General features: G+C 46.4%; 1 protein-coding gene across 1 annotated transcript; it reads left to right on the top strand.

The window, feature by feature from the left end:
* The first annotated feature begins 2,975 nt into the window (after positions 1 to 2,975).
* On the top strand, positions 2,976 to 14,684 carry LOC108157775 (transcription factor SPT20 homolog). The gene is made up of 4 exons (XM_017289964.2): positions 2,976 to 3,516; positions 11,797 to 12,987; positions 13,041 to 14,130; positions 14,230 to 14,684. The coding sequence occupies exons 1-4, from the start codon at positions 3,508 to 3,510 to the stop codon at positions 14,289 to 14,291; spliced, it is 2,352 nt and encodes a 783-aa protein (XP_017145453.1). The 5' UTR covers positions 2,976 to 3,507; the 3' UTR covers positions 14,292 to 14,684.
* Positions 14,685 to 14,698: the final 14 nt, after the last annotated feature.

Genomic DNA, 14,698 nt, shown 5'->3' with positions numbered 1-14,698 from the left:
GAATAAATTTATTGGAAAAGTTTCTCTTTATATTGGTTCCCAAGATTTCACTTTTCACATACCCATATCCAGAAACAAATCAATCAAAATCAATTCTTCAATTAATTTCATAGTTTCTCTTGCGCTCGGGCTCCAATCAAAGGCTTGACCGGGGGATTCCGTGAAAAATGCCGACCACAAGATAGAAAACAAATTACCCTGACATTGAGCCACACACAAAGGGCCATTGGGACGGAAGGAGTTCAAGAGTTCAGTCAGTAGCAAGGGCCTATCCGTGGGTCTTGTGGGTGTGACCATAGATCGGTAGACAATTAAGCGGTTGTTCCACGATTGATTTGGCTTACTTAAAAGCCCATTTCGGCTAATCCGGAACTGACATGGCCACGAAAAAATGTAACCAGAGACCCAATCCGAAAACCAAACCCAGACGAATCCAATCCCAATCCCCAATCCCAGAGCGGATGCAAATGAACAACCAAAATGCGTTGGCAAATCTCGAGCTTTGGGTCTGGTCTGCTGCTCTGCTGGTCTGCTGCGTTCATATTTCACACCTTAAACGACAATCCATGAATTTCTTGTCGAGTTTATTCGGTTTATTTATTTGCATTTTAAATTATTACTGCGGCCCTCATTGACATGTGTATTTCATGCGGCACAAAGGCCTTTGTCTTATATCGAATATCTACAATTTATACAAATTTATTTTCAAACAAATTTCTCGATTGTTTTCCATGTTTGTCCTATTTATTGTATGGACCCCAGACTCGTTGCTCTTTTTGCTCTTTATGGTTTCATTTGCCACCTCTAATCATAAATGACTGGATGAGTGGATGCTCGAATAGTTGACATAAGGAAGGGAAGAGAGTGCCCGACACATGTCACAATAGAGCCCCATCTTAAGCCCCTCCGATTATCGTTTGGATGACTCTATTATGTGGCTGGTGGAACAGTAGTAGGAACGAGGCGTGGCGAATCGAATAAGGTTATTCAATCTGCCGGCAGTAAGGTCAACAGTTACCAAACGAAAGGGGAAAGGTCAAAATTGTGGTTAACCCGCGTTATGACAGGTCTGACAGCGCTACCCGCGGCGATGATCCAACTTGTATCAGAGGCAAATTTGAAAACCGCAAAACTTCATTAAGAAATCAGTTCACATCAGTTCCCCCTCCCGCATGGAGCTGCAGGTCCAGGCTCCATCTTGCAACATGCATTTTCAATTTGCCTCCAGATCATCACGTTCGGCCTCCAGGTGGCTGGAGCATGTGCTGCAGCTGCCGTTCTCGCCACAATCAAAATTTGTTCAGCAATAAAAAAAATATGAGAAAATTGAAAACTATTTTTTAAACATTATTTTGCAGCCAGGGGAAAACGCATGTGGCCATGCAGATGGAGCATGGAGCAGATGGAAAAGGGTGCAAACGGGTTCAAATGCTCACCAGGCAATGGAATGGCGTCGAGGCGTCTCAGCATCTCAGCATCTCATTTCAAATATCAAAAGTCACGACGAAGAAAGCTGGTTTTGGGACGACGTGTCTACGTGTATTGCCAGTTCGATGTTTGCTTTTTTGGGTTTGTTTCTCCTTTTCTCGTTGGTCTTTACAAAACATTTGGCAAATAATATGCCGCTAAAAGATGTGCTGCAGTGCCTGTGCCTCTTCTGCCGGCTCTTCCCGCTCGTGGCATGTGGAAAACTTGTCATGCAGCAGCAGCAGCGCGAATGCTTTTCACTGGCTGCCAGATTCACATTGACAGTGGATAAGTGTTGGCTCCCCCAACATAAAACACCCTCAGTTTTATGACATTTACCTTAAATTGGTGTTTTAGTTACATCTTAGATGGAACACTTAATGAACTTGTTAATCGTGGAGATATTATGCAAGATGTTACTAAGGGAATCATCCCGAATCAAGTGTCCAAATGCATTTTATAACGATAAGAAATATTCATTAAATTTTGTGCAATTTGGCGCTGGTTTTAAAACCAAATCGGGGGCTTCCTTGTGCACAGATCCCATTAAAATAAATCTGTTAACACATACAACAGATTTGACGCCATTTTCTGTGTAATATTTCCCTGCTGAAGCATTTTCTCTAGCCATTGGATGCGATGGCCATTCATGGAGTCGACGCTTACCGCTTCATCAAATGCCGCATTGAAGCAAATGCTTAGCCACGTAAGAAAAAAACTGAAATAAAATAATTACAAGTGGCAAAGTTTAACAAATTTTGAGCTAAGCGGAAATGGAGAAAAAGCGGAAATCGAATATAGAAAATGCGTCTGCAGAAATGAGTTAATTCACATGCAAAACTGGCGCTAATTTGAGAGAAATTTTTACCGCGAACTGCTCCAAAAATGTGGTGCCACGGGGCCACGCGGAAGTCCAACTCTGATCTGTGGCACGTGTGTGGGGCACTATCTGTGCGGCGGCTGGACCGGTGGCGGCGGCTCATTAAGCGGTGGCTGTGGGCAAGGATTTGGCCGAAACGAGTTGCGTTGCCCAGCAAAGATGGCACCGCAGAGGCTGTTTGCTGTTGGGTAATGTCGTAAAACGAAAAGGAAAGTCTGGCCAGGCCATCAAAACGAGACACGCATAAAATGGGTGTATGGAAAAAAGTGTATAAATATATATATATAAACATTTAATTAAGCCACAGGCTGTAAACGCAGCAGAATCGTGTTGCATCACAGTGGATGGCGGCTAAGGTGTTGGGCGTCAGTGAATTGGCAAGCCAAGTTCAAGCCCAAGCCGAAGCCCAAGCCCAAGCCCGCCAACAACCAACAACAGAGGGCCGTAATGAGGCAGCTTTCATTCATTAGGCCCGTAAGCCAAGAGCCAGCAACATGCTGCAGAGTCTGCAGCAGCAGCAGCAGCAACAGCAGCAACAGCAGCAGCGGCAGCATCTTCAGGCCTGGCTTGGCTTTTGTCTTTGGCCAGGAAACCACGACGCGCTCCGAGCTTCAGTCTGCAGCGAGCATTCGGACGGTTTGGTTTGTGTTCAGCGGCCAGTCGACTCAGAGCCCAAAAACCCCCACAGAAAGTACCTCTAGGCCGCGAAAATTCGCTTCATTCCGTTCCATCAATCGAACGGCTGGTGTGAACTGTTCGCTAATTTAAAAATAACGATTCGAAATTTGGCCATTAAACGAAAATAAAGTGCAACGACAAAGGGCCAGACCCCAAAAGACAAACAGACAAACAGACAGACAGACAAACAGACAAATAGATAGCCAGCGGCAGATAAGCTGTAAACTAATCAAATGAATATAAACCCCACACAATAAACCCACAGTAAAGGAAACGTTGGCCACTAATTCGCATTTGATTAGGGTCGGTTTCTGTTTCGATCCGAATCAACGAATATTACAATTTGATTGCGTGCAAAAGACCTTTGTGTATCGTCTGGGAGAGAGCCAGAGAGAGCGCGAGTGTGCGGTGGAGCGGTCCTCATTCGACTTGGATTACGTCGCTATATTATTGGATATATCCCATTCGGATAAACAGTCAAAATGATGGTGGTAAGTAGGATAAGATCAAGAGAGAACTTTAAAAAAATGATCAAAGAATTCCGAAAAAGCTATGCTGATCAAGACTATCTTTATAAAGTGGGAGTGGTCTATATATCTTCAAAAGTTTCGTCGCTGCCGTTGTCCGATATTTTAAGCGAGTGATTTGGGGTTGACGCTGGGTGCTTGCCCCCCAAGACATATATATATATATATATCGTCTTTGATTTCTCACTCTAAATTAATGCACTGTTAAAAGTGGTAGAAATCACTTAAAGATCACTTAAAGGTTTACGATCATTTAATATCTTTGAAGTCAATAACGTAGTTAGCTCTATAGTTCTAATCTAAATGTTTTGATAAGAGACCAATCCTAATGATATTAGAGTCAATTATTCTGTCAGACAATCGTAGTATAATTAAAAGGTGCTAAGAAGAAATATTCCCAAAGCAGTTTCTATTCCAATTTGTCTTTTCTCTCTGTCCATTTCTGAAAGTCGAGTATGCCATATGCAAAACCCCCACAGCACAGAGAAAAAGTTTCTTTTCTCCATGTCCGCTAATTAAATTACTTCAATTAGTAAAAAGTGAAATATCCAGCTGGTTGTCCCGCCCTTCTTTGGCACATCGATTCGGTCCGACGCGTCGGTCCGTGTGGGAGTTCCGATCGACGTCTATCGATCATACAACCTAATCATGAATGTATGCATGGGATGGGAACTTTGTGGCTGGTCTTTTTATTTGGCAAAGCCAAATTATTGAAAGTCATTTGCCGAGTCATTTGTGTAATGGCTTTTTAATGCCGTTTAATGATTCCATTTCGGGGCTGGACACAACCCGAGACCCAATAAAACAATTTAATTAGCCACATATGATGCAGATGCGTACGCCAGCTACCGATGGAGTTATTTTACGACCGTTAATCACTCAAAAAGATTCAAAAGAAGTTAGTAAAACCACTTAATGCCCGGGCTGATTAAGACCGTTAAAAGCGGCATATAACGCTTAGACATGTTAGACCTTAAAGTAGCCATAAATGTGAATGGATCTGCGATTATAATAAGACGTCTAATCACAGGTTGGTCGGTGATTCAACTCAATTAGTTGGCACACCAGAAAGCGCTTGGATTGCCTTGCTGGCAGATTGCACAATCGAGCCAGTTACAGGATTTATGTTTCTTCTGACCCGTATGCAAACCCCACAAAGCTGTACCGAAGCGGACCGACCAAGCCCACACCCCATGCATATCCGATTTCTGCTTATGCAATCCACAGTTTATGGCCAAATTCAAATCGACAAGCGACCTGTTCGGCAGCCAAAGTTGAGAGTTTGCTGCGGCTTCAGCCTTCGACTGGACCATGAGCCACAGTCAGAGCCAGAGCCGAAGCCAAAGCCAAAGCCAAAGTGCCAATACCAGTACGAGGTCCGAGTACCGGGTCGGATTCCAGCCCCATCCCTGTCCGAGACCCAGTCCCATCCCATCGCAGCAAGCAAGTCATCAGTGAAGACGTCCCCAAACGCAAGATATGTGCAGATGTCTGCCGTTGTTGACATGCAATAAAATTTCACTTTTCACCATTGCATAATTGCAGTTTGACAATGCTTAAAATTGATTATGCTGCGTTACTTTTCTCTCTCCTTTTTTCGCTTTTACTAGTTTGCCTTGGCGAAAAAAGAAGCTCTGCAGCTTCCTTGCCAATTTCTGCCTGCAGATTTCACCAGCCCAAAATTAGCCATCGGGTCATAAATCATACAGAGACGACCAGTGTCAAGGGAGGAGGTGTCGAGGCCATTGACTGAAGGATGGTTTTTCGAATTTAATTACCAAACGTCACACATCAATGAAAAAAGGGAAAATCTTTCTTTGTTTTTGTAATGTGATACAAAGGATACAAATTTCGCATTGATTTCAAAGCTGATTTTTCAAAATTAAGTGCGGACTGACTGCCAAACGATTAGCCATTGGATCTGTATCGAACAAACCAAGGATGAACATTCCTAATTAGCTTATATTTAGAAAATTCCACTCTCTGCTGGTCATATTTTTGGCATACTTAATTTCGTGAGTTTCCAATCTCCCACCGAATTTTAATTTGTGTTTTTCAAGTGCCCGGAGGCCACAATTTTCACAGTCATCGATCAGGGCATGACATTTGATTTGCTTATCGAATTTATTGACCCCCTGGGCATTGTTTTAGATCCATAGTTTTGAGTTTGTAAGGCAACGAAAGTAAAAGCGCCACACACTCACTCACGATCGGGGCTTCATTCACAAGATATTCAATTCATGAATTCAGCGAATAATAATATAAATAAAGTTCAAACAAAAAGAAAAAACGCCCGCACACTGAGATCCGAGCGTGTACGTACTCGTATATCGTGCCTGGAGATCTGTATCTATAGCCAGACTCTGCACGAAATTGCGCAATTGTCAAAAAAAACGATTTAACATATGATAGATGATGGGGCAGGATGGGTAGGACGGGTAGGACGGGCAGGAGAAACCCTCCGCGCATCTGTACATAAATCAGAGACACCTGAGATCTGGGATCACTGCCTTCCATAAAATATATCCTATAATTTGCGATGACACTTGCTGAGAGGCGCGTGAGCAGGTGCCCTGGATAATTGCGGTCATGCAATGCTTTTAGGAGGAGTTTAGCGCCCGCGTTCGTTGCCTAAGTCTTTTGTTTTGTAAGTGTCTCGCTTTTACTCTTGCCCCCTGTACGCTGTACGCTGTGCGCTGTGCGGTGTACGCTGTCGAAAGGTCAACAGCAGCAGGCCCGCTCTGGCAATTGTACGCTAAACAGTAAGTGGCACACGACGAGGCACACAGCAAACAGCACACAATGTAAGCGATTTACATAATTATATGTAACTATAATAAGTAGATATATATAGACAGGGCAAACAAAGCATTGGATCTGCGTATAAAAACATTTACCACTTCAAATGGACACCAGACAGCGGTGCAGCAGCCTCATCCACAGACCCATCTTTGGCTGCAGCCCCAGCTCAAGTCGCGTCTTAAGCGTCGTTGGGGTAAGGTCTTCCTCAAAGCCTAGATGCTCGGGCATCGATAAAAGTGAAACCGAAATTACCGAGTACACGGCGCAATGATGCCATTGACATTGCATTTTTGTCTCAACGCGCCATTAGATGTACGAGCAAAGAGCACAACAAAAACCAGAGAAAAAGAAGATATTTCCACCTCAGACCCGCAAACAATGGGCAGGCAGGCATTACGCGAACGCGCCCGCAAAAAAAAAAAAGATTCAAGCCAACCCCAAAGAAAACAAACAAACACAAATTATTGTAAGATGGAAAAACCTTATAAGAGAAGAGTGTGTTTCGGAAATTTATTGTAATACGCGCACATTGGTAATTTTGTCTTATTTTTATTATGAAATGCGGCGCGGATAAATAAAAGACACTGGGGGACTGGGCAGAAAGCGTTGGTCAATCAGCGGAGAGGAGAGCTGTGGATTTGGATTTTCACTGCGCGATGCCAGACGGGAGATGGGAGCTGCCAATGTCAGCGAGAGTTTGGCGTGGCGAAAAAACTATCATGGAAACCTGTTGTAATAGACAGCATCGTATTATTATTACTATTATGCATAGCATCGGCTTGGTAAATTGAATTTGATGCCTACAGAGCCGGGAAACAATCAAAACTCAGGCCTCAACTTGAACTTCGGATGGTTATCATCGATCGGTTCATCAATGGGCCTGAGCCTGAGCCTGACCTCTGCCCAATCAACTAAAAATAAACCAAAAACCTATTGTCTTCGGACTGGTTCACAGAGCATAGGAGAGTATACAGTTCCGCGAAACCAAAGCCCAATTAAATGCACATAAATATGCAAATAACAGTCTGCAAAATGGACCCTAATCGTATTGTAAACAGCAATGAATTTTGAAAAGATATCCCCTCGCTTATGACGATACGAATATCATATCTTGTTATTGGTCAATATCCAGAGGCCCAATCAATGCCAATCAAAAGCTTACTTCCATGTCAAAACAGCCTCCATGCGGATCGCATCTACCGATCACCAAAGATTAGGTTAATATCTTGACAAAACAATTCCGTAGATCTCGGGCCAGGGCGCGTCAGCCTCGACCATCGGACACTCGTAGTGGAGAGTCGAGCGGCGAGTGTGAAATTATGCAAATGCTGGGGACTTGCTGTCCGCTCTAGAAAGGTGGGTCCCATCGCGATGATAATGCTGCTGTGGCTGCTGCGGCTGCTGCGGCTTCGACTGCCGATCTTCAGAGGCCCACACATGCAATTACAGAGGTTTTTTATGGGCCCGTGGACAACAAAGCTTGGTAGCCACAAAGGCAGTTAAAAGCCCATAAAATACTGTAACAAATTTATTGGGAAAGAGCGGACCAAAACGGCTATCATTGGGTGGGGTAAAGTGGTAATGAAATGATCGATATGAGCATGCTCTTTTGGGTATGCAAGCTGTCATCTCTGGCAGGCTAGTTAGTATTAGCATCAGCATTTTAGGTTGTATTACTTACAGTAAGACCAAGTACATTATATTCCCTTTGCTTTGTGCAACAAAATGTGTCTTCATCTCAACACACCCAACACGTTCGTCCACTTCATCCATCGTTTGTTTGGGCGTGAACAAACCTGAACCAACAAACCATAAAGCATCGTTCAGTGCTTTTTATTAAAAAAATATATATAACTATAATCTTTGATTACAATTTATGGTGTTGAATTTTATGACACTGCCCAGTCGAGGCGAGGGGATTACAACATAATTTGACCAGCATTAATATTTATGCTGGCCCACATAGAGCATACACTCGTAAACGGCAATTGGCACCGACTCGCCAATTGGCAGATGGCACGGGGAATGGAATGGATTGCGTTATGCGGTGAAGCTGTGTTACATCCCATCCAGAGCCAGAAAGACAACTTTCGGGCGGGTTTCGGGTCTTATCACATCCCGCAGCTGCTTAATAATGCGTGTCTGGTGGATGCCACAGCCGCACAGCCGCAGGCAACCACAGGCCTTGGGCAATCCTCCTCCAGGCCTACAGCAGTCGAATGTAAAATGCAAAATTCAAAATGCATCTGCAGAATGAGAAATGTGAAATGTCTGAGGCGGAGCGTGAAGTGAAGTTTATCACACAATCACACAGAGCCCCATATACTCGTACGAGTACTCGTGCAGCTCCCCCGCGCATTCAGCTGACAGCTCGCATTACTGGCGTACGAATATAATGATGTACCATCTTTTTATTGTTCGACTGGAACTGGGTTACCCAGTCACTCCCCGGTCTTTCTTGATCGTCGAAAGTGAGGCTTTCGGCTGGTCAGTGGCTTATGCAATTGCCGCTTCTCTTCTCCAGTTTCGGGCCTCGGGTGAGATTGGCTTAAGCTTAGAAAACACTTTCAACCCACACACCACACCACAGCACACCACACACCGCAAATACAATAGCAAATAAATAATATAGACACCTTCGGGCCATCATCTATTGAGTTATTGCTAATTTATTGACGTTGCCCGATTGTTAAATCACTTTTTACACTTTTTTCTGTACACTTTGCCGCGTGTTTTTTGCGGCCTGCGGCTTTTGCGGAACTCAGCGGCCACTAAAATAATTATTAATAATTAAAGGAGCTTTATAGAGGTGCCTTCTGGCATTTTACTTGCTTGTTAAATGTGTATTTACCATGCGAATGCTTTCAGCCATTCCTCGGCCAATTAAAACGGAAATTTGCGGCGAGGGACTGGAATTGGGTTGATTATTATGACGCGATGATCTGTGAACTTTTCTGCGCAAGTTTTGTAATTTTGCGGTGAATTAATCGGCACACATCCGAAGCCATGTTCACAAATTGGGAATATGTATATATTTTCTGTTGTATAATTTCAACATATACAAATCTGATTGTTAGCCAGATGGATAAATCCATCGCAAGCCGCAGCATCGCTTCAGAATTAAAGACTATAACACCCAAAGACTGACAAGAAACAAGCATTAATTCCACACTAATTCATGCTAAGCTTAAGCTATACTAAAAACTTGTAAATATATTTCCACAATCATCAAAGGAACGCTTAGATATTTTCCACACAATTCGGGCAAATATTCACCATTAAGCACTTCCGCAAAAGTGGCATGAAACATTCGTGTTTTCAAGTGGCAAACATGGGAGGGAAATAGCATGAAAGAAGTGGAAATGGAAATGCCTGCATGCAATTGTGTGTTGTGCGGAGGCGATGGAGGAGATTTCCAACAGCCTTCGCCGCCTGACCATTACAATTTATGATGATTACAATTTTGTTTTGTTTTTTTTTTCCTACGAGTACTGTCCAGAGGTGTGTGCTGCTCTCTTCTCCCTCCGGCCACCGAGGACAGCCGGCAACTTGATTAGCTTAACGCCAATATCCCCAGAGACTTGACTGACAGTCTGTCTATGTGTTGGGCCTGACTGACTGTCCGCCTGAGACTGTCTTAATGCAAGCGATGATGATTTCCATAGTGAAATTGACGCAAATGAGCCACAAAGCAGACAGCGCTATTGATTTTGTGGGCTTTTTATTTTGGCCAAGCCAAAAAAGAGCCAGACGGTAAGGCAATAACTAGAGAAGACAGACAAGCAATGACTGCCAGCGAAAATTATTTCCCATCAAAAGCCCATGACTGGTTTTGGGTTCCCCATTGACTGGCGCAGTCAAGCTGCAGCTATAATGTTGTGCCCTTTGGCAGAACTTGAACTCTGGCCTTGGCATGGGCGGAAGACATTTGCGGCTCCTGCTCCTCCATCTCCATCTTCAACACGAGCTCTTCCCATTTAGATGGGGAAAAATGATGGTATTTTTCTTCGTCGCACTTGCCGGAGAAAATGAGTCAAGTCATGTTCAATATTATATTGATGGACTTCAAAGGAGAGACGCCTGCGGTTATTGGAAAGTTTCGGGGCGATCTGGAGTCAAAGGGTGTCGGTGCGGAGTGTTGAAAGATTTAATCACTGCAGAAGATTGATGATCCATGATGTACAATGATTTTCATAATTTTTTAAGAGGCGAACAGCAATGAAATTTCTCCTGGCAATTGTTTATGCAACAATGCAAATGTAAATCGATCGAATCCTTGTATTTTTCTCTGCTTTTCATTTCAACTGCTGCTGTTGCGCTGATTAAATAATTTCCAAGCAGCCAACCACAAAGCCACGATGCTAAAAACTTAGCCAGCCAATGCGAAGAAAGGCAGAGTGCCAAGTGGCAACAACGTGACTGCCAGATCTCTGCCTAATCCCGATCCCGATACCGGGCTGGGGCACCCACAAGCGAGCCCCGAAACGAGACCGAAACCAAATCAAAATCAGCACCACAGTCACCAACGACAGGTGGTCGGATAGGTTTGCTTTCGCTATGGGACGGCACGGTAACGGGTTCGGGTACGGGTACGGGACCCACAGTACAGTGCCTGTTGATGCAACAATTAGCCTAAACTTTCGGCCAGGTCCAAACAGGCGTTGCAAGCCAATTTGCAAAATGTTTTGCTGTTTGGGTGAGCCACAGCCACAGCCATAGCCACAGAAATCAATCGTCAAGCTGTTGAAAATGGGAAATTGTGCAAAAGCCGCAGACGCAGACCCAGACCCAGACCAGACCGGACCAGACCCAAACCCCAACGCAGTCAGTCAGTCAGTCGCTCCCCAAACCCTGGGATCCTACACAGGTACACAGATCCTCCTGGCCCCCCGGCAATGAGTGGGCACTCTTGCGGGCCAGCAAGAGCCAACCCCAGCCATGAATGTAATGCGTTATGATTTGCCGTCTGTGCAAATGCCGGAAAGATTACCAGCTCGCGATTCGCGGTGGGCTTCATTTTGAAAAGCTAAGGGGTCAGATGGTGCTACATGCATTTTCGAGCATGTTGCACAAGTGTACTCGGACGATAAGAAGAAAATTCACTCGCGTTTGACATGAGTTTGGTGTTGGAAAGTCACTGAAGCCAGAATACTGAAAGAAAGAATCCCAAGCAAACCCTCAAGCTATTAGGCCAACCAAAATTAAGCCAGAGTCGGGTGATGTCACAGACAATTAGCCCAAGTACTGCAGCCCAAGGTGGCTCCAGCGAACCGACCATCAATTGCCATTAAATCAAATGAGGCCTGAAACTTAGACTGAAACCTCCAGCGGTTAAGGCAGCGGAACGCTCAAACTTATTAAGTTATTAAATTTAAGACAGGCCATTAAATCATCCGAGTCCAATGCTAATGGTTCCCCATTTTTTGGTTCTCCCACTTTTAGAGACATTTCAACAGCAGTCTGCCTTGGGCGCTTCTGGTGCTCCTCTTGCTGGCCGCTCTCACGCTCCAGTTGGCCAGCGCCGGCGGGGAGCAGGAGCAGGGGGAGGGCGAGAGCGAGAGCGCCAGCACCGAGAGCAACGAGATCATTCCGCGCGAGGCCATCCAGAAGTTGGACTACTCTGTGCGCCAGGCGCTGCTGCGGGCCATCGACAAGCTGGAGCAGGAGGAGGCGGCCGCCTCCGCAACTGGCGTGACGGAGAGCGGGGAGGAGCGCCCCAGAAGTAGCGGATCCAGAACGACTCTGGCCCGGAACGAGGCCACCACACTGCCATCGCCGCGGGAAAAGGACGAGATCCTCGAGGAGAGCACCAACAAGGCCGAGTCGGAGCCGGAGGCGGTGGTGCCCACCGTGCAGTTCTACACAGCCACCTTCGACGAGAGGAATGCCCAGGAGCAGCTGCTCTCCTCCTTCATAGATCGCTCCAAGCTGTGGAAGAAGACTACGGCGGTGAGGAAGCCGAGCACCCATTCCCAGGCCCTTTCCATCGAGCCAAAGTCCGTGGAGGCGGGTCCGGAGAATCGCCAGCTCACACGCAGCGTGGACTCCGGCTCTAGCTCCGGGTCCGTGAGCAGCAACGAGATCTCCCACGACGGCAGCCATGAGATCAAGTTCGAGATCAGAAATGTCCGGAAGGAGGCAACCACAGCGGCAACCACCACCTCAACGACGATTACAACATCCACGACACCTCGTCCACGCACCACACGGCGTCGTCCTACAACGACCACCACAACGACAACGACCACAACCACACCCAGGCCCACACACAACGAGGATGGGGAGAACATTGAGCAGGTCGACAAGCAGGACATTCGCATCCAGGAAGCACCACTCGTGACGGCCTTCACGGTGGATCTCGATGAGCGGGGAACAGCGCAGAAGTTCCGCCCCCTGCTGTCCGGACAACGTCCCAACTATCCGCAGCAGCAGCAGTATCCCCACATTGGACCCACCATCACCAAGCTGAACGTGCTGGAGACAGAGCCGCCGGCCACCTCGCTGCCCACACAGTACCCGCCCACCGGGAGCAGCAGCACCCCCATCTCGCAGGTCAGCACGAGTACAAGCCCCAGCAATGGGTTTTCCACCACTCCCGCATTCCTGGCCAGCTCCACCTCCAACTATGCCAAGGTAGGACCCCCAGAAGCAACCGACTGAAGTCTAATCCTTGAAACTCTTTGCAGCAGGAGCCACTCACCGATCTGGCGGCCCCGCCCAGTGTGAACAACTATCTGATCGAGCGCCATCGGGCTCTGGAGCAACAGATCTACCAACTGAAGGTTCAGGCGCAACAGCAGCAGGTTTTAATCTTGCGCCAGCTGAAGCTGCTGGAGGAGCAGAGCCAGAGCCGCTTCCAGGGCGCCCCACTTGCGCAATCCAGCACTTTGCAACCACAACATCAACAGCAACTGCCCCAAGTCCAGCAGCAGCAACAGCAGCAACAACAGCAGCAACAACAGCAGCAACAACAGCAGCAGCAACAGCATCAACATGGTCCGTTGGAGGCCATTCAGACGCTGCAACCGCCTGCGGTGGGTTACTCCATAAGACCTTCGGTGGAATTTATACCCAGCACACATACCAAGACTGTTATTTATCCCACATATCCAATTGAGCAGCAATTGCCGCTCCGCGATGCCGTTTCGGGTCATAAATTTGCCCTGAACAACGGCAACAGCCAAAATAATTACCAGAAGCTGCCAGGCCCCGCCCCCGCGAATGCAGTGCAGCAGATTTTCCAAAACTTGCAGCAATCATTGCAGAAATCGAATGAAAATTCCATCAATAACAATGCGCAGGTCCAGCCCTCGAATCAGTTCAACTTTGCCCCCGCGGAGGCGTCGCACCAGCAGGCCCTGCCCCAGCACAGCTTCAAGCAATTCCAACAGGCCCAGCAACAACAACAGCAACAGTTGCTGCTGCCCAGCTACGTGAGCAGTGCTCTCTTTCAGCAGCAGCAGCAGCCACATCAACAGCATAGGGGCCGGCAATTTCGCCAGGAGTCGGGAGTGGGCAACTTTGGCCTGAATTCCAATGTGGAGATCCAGCCGAGCAACTCCTTTGCCACCACCATCGTCAGCCAGCAGCAGCAGCAGCAGACCAACTCGAATCCCAGTCTGGAGAATCAGAACTTCTATCGGCAGCATCTGACGCCACAGCTGAGCAATCAACTCCAACAGAATGCCCAGCAGTATCTGCAACAGCAGCTCATCCAGCAGCAGCAACAGCAACAGCAGCCACAGGCCGCCGATGCCTCATCCAACATTAGTCCAGGTAATGCACACTTCAAGAGTAGAGAAACGAGCAATGATTTTAGTCAATTTAGCAGCTTAAGAAATCTTGATGAATTGAAAGTAATCAGTAAAGTTTTAGCTCTCAACCATGGGATACCACAGTTCGCCTCACAAAATCTGCACTTCAATGGCGCCTTTTGAGCACTTGCACCACCAATCCAGCACCACCACCCGATGCACCCCACAGGCACAAAACAAAAATGTACCTCCAGCAATATGCACATCCGTTTCCGGTCCCGGCCCCGGTCCCGTTCCCGTACCTGTTTCCTTCCCCCAGAGCCAGATGTCCACCGCCCTTCCCATCCGGTTGAATTAAGTTTTACGTACAACATCTTTGTAAATATTCATTCTATTTTAAAAGTTAAGATTAAGAACTAAGCAAAATTAAAGCCCCGTGCAGGAAGGGTAAGGAGACAACACGAGTTGACGAAAAAGGAGGAGCCATCAATTGACGATTTTGTGGTGAAACAATTGGCAGACCAAGATGTTGAAATGTAACAATTATTTATTTTTTATGTGAATAAAGTTTATCTTAAAGTACGGCAGTG

The sequence above is a fragment of the Drosophila miranda genome, chromosome 2, assembly GCF_003369915.1.
Source record: "Drosophila miranda strain MSH22 chromosome 2, D.miranda_PacBio2.1, whole genome shotgun sequence".
Taxonomy (NCBI): domain Eukaryota; kingdom Metazoa; phylum Arthropoda; class Insecta; order Diptera; family Drosophilidae; genus Drosophila; species Drosophila miranda.
The sequence above is the reverse complement of the archived record's forward strand: the minus strand, read 5'-3'. Positions and strand labels throughout refer to the sequence as shown.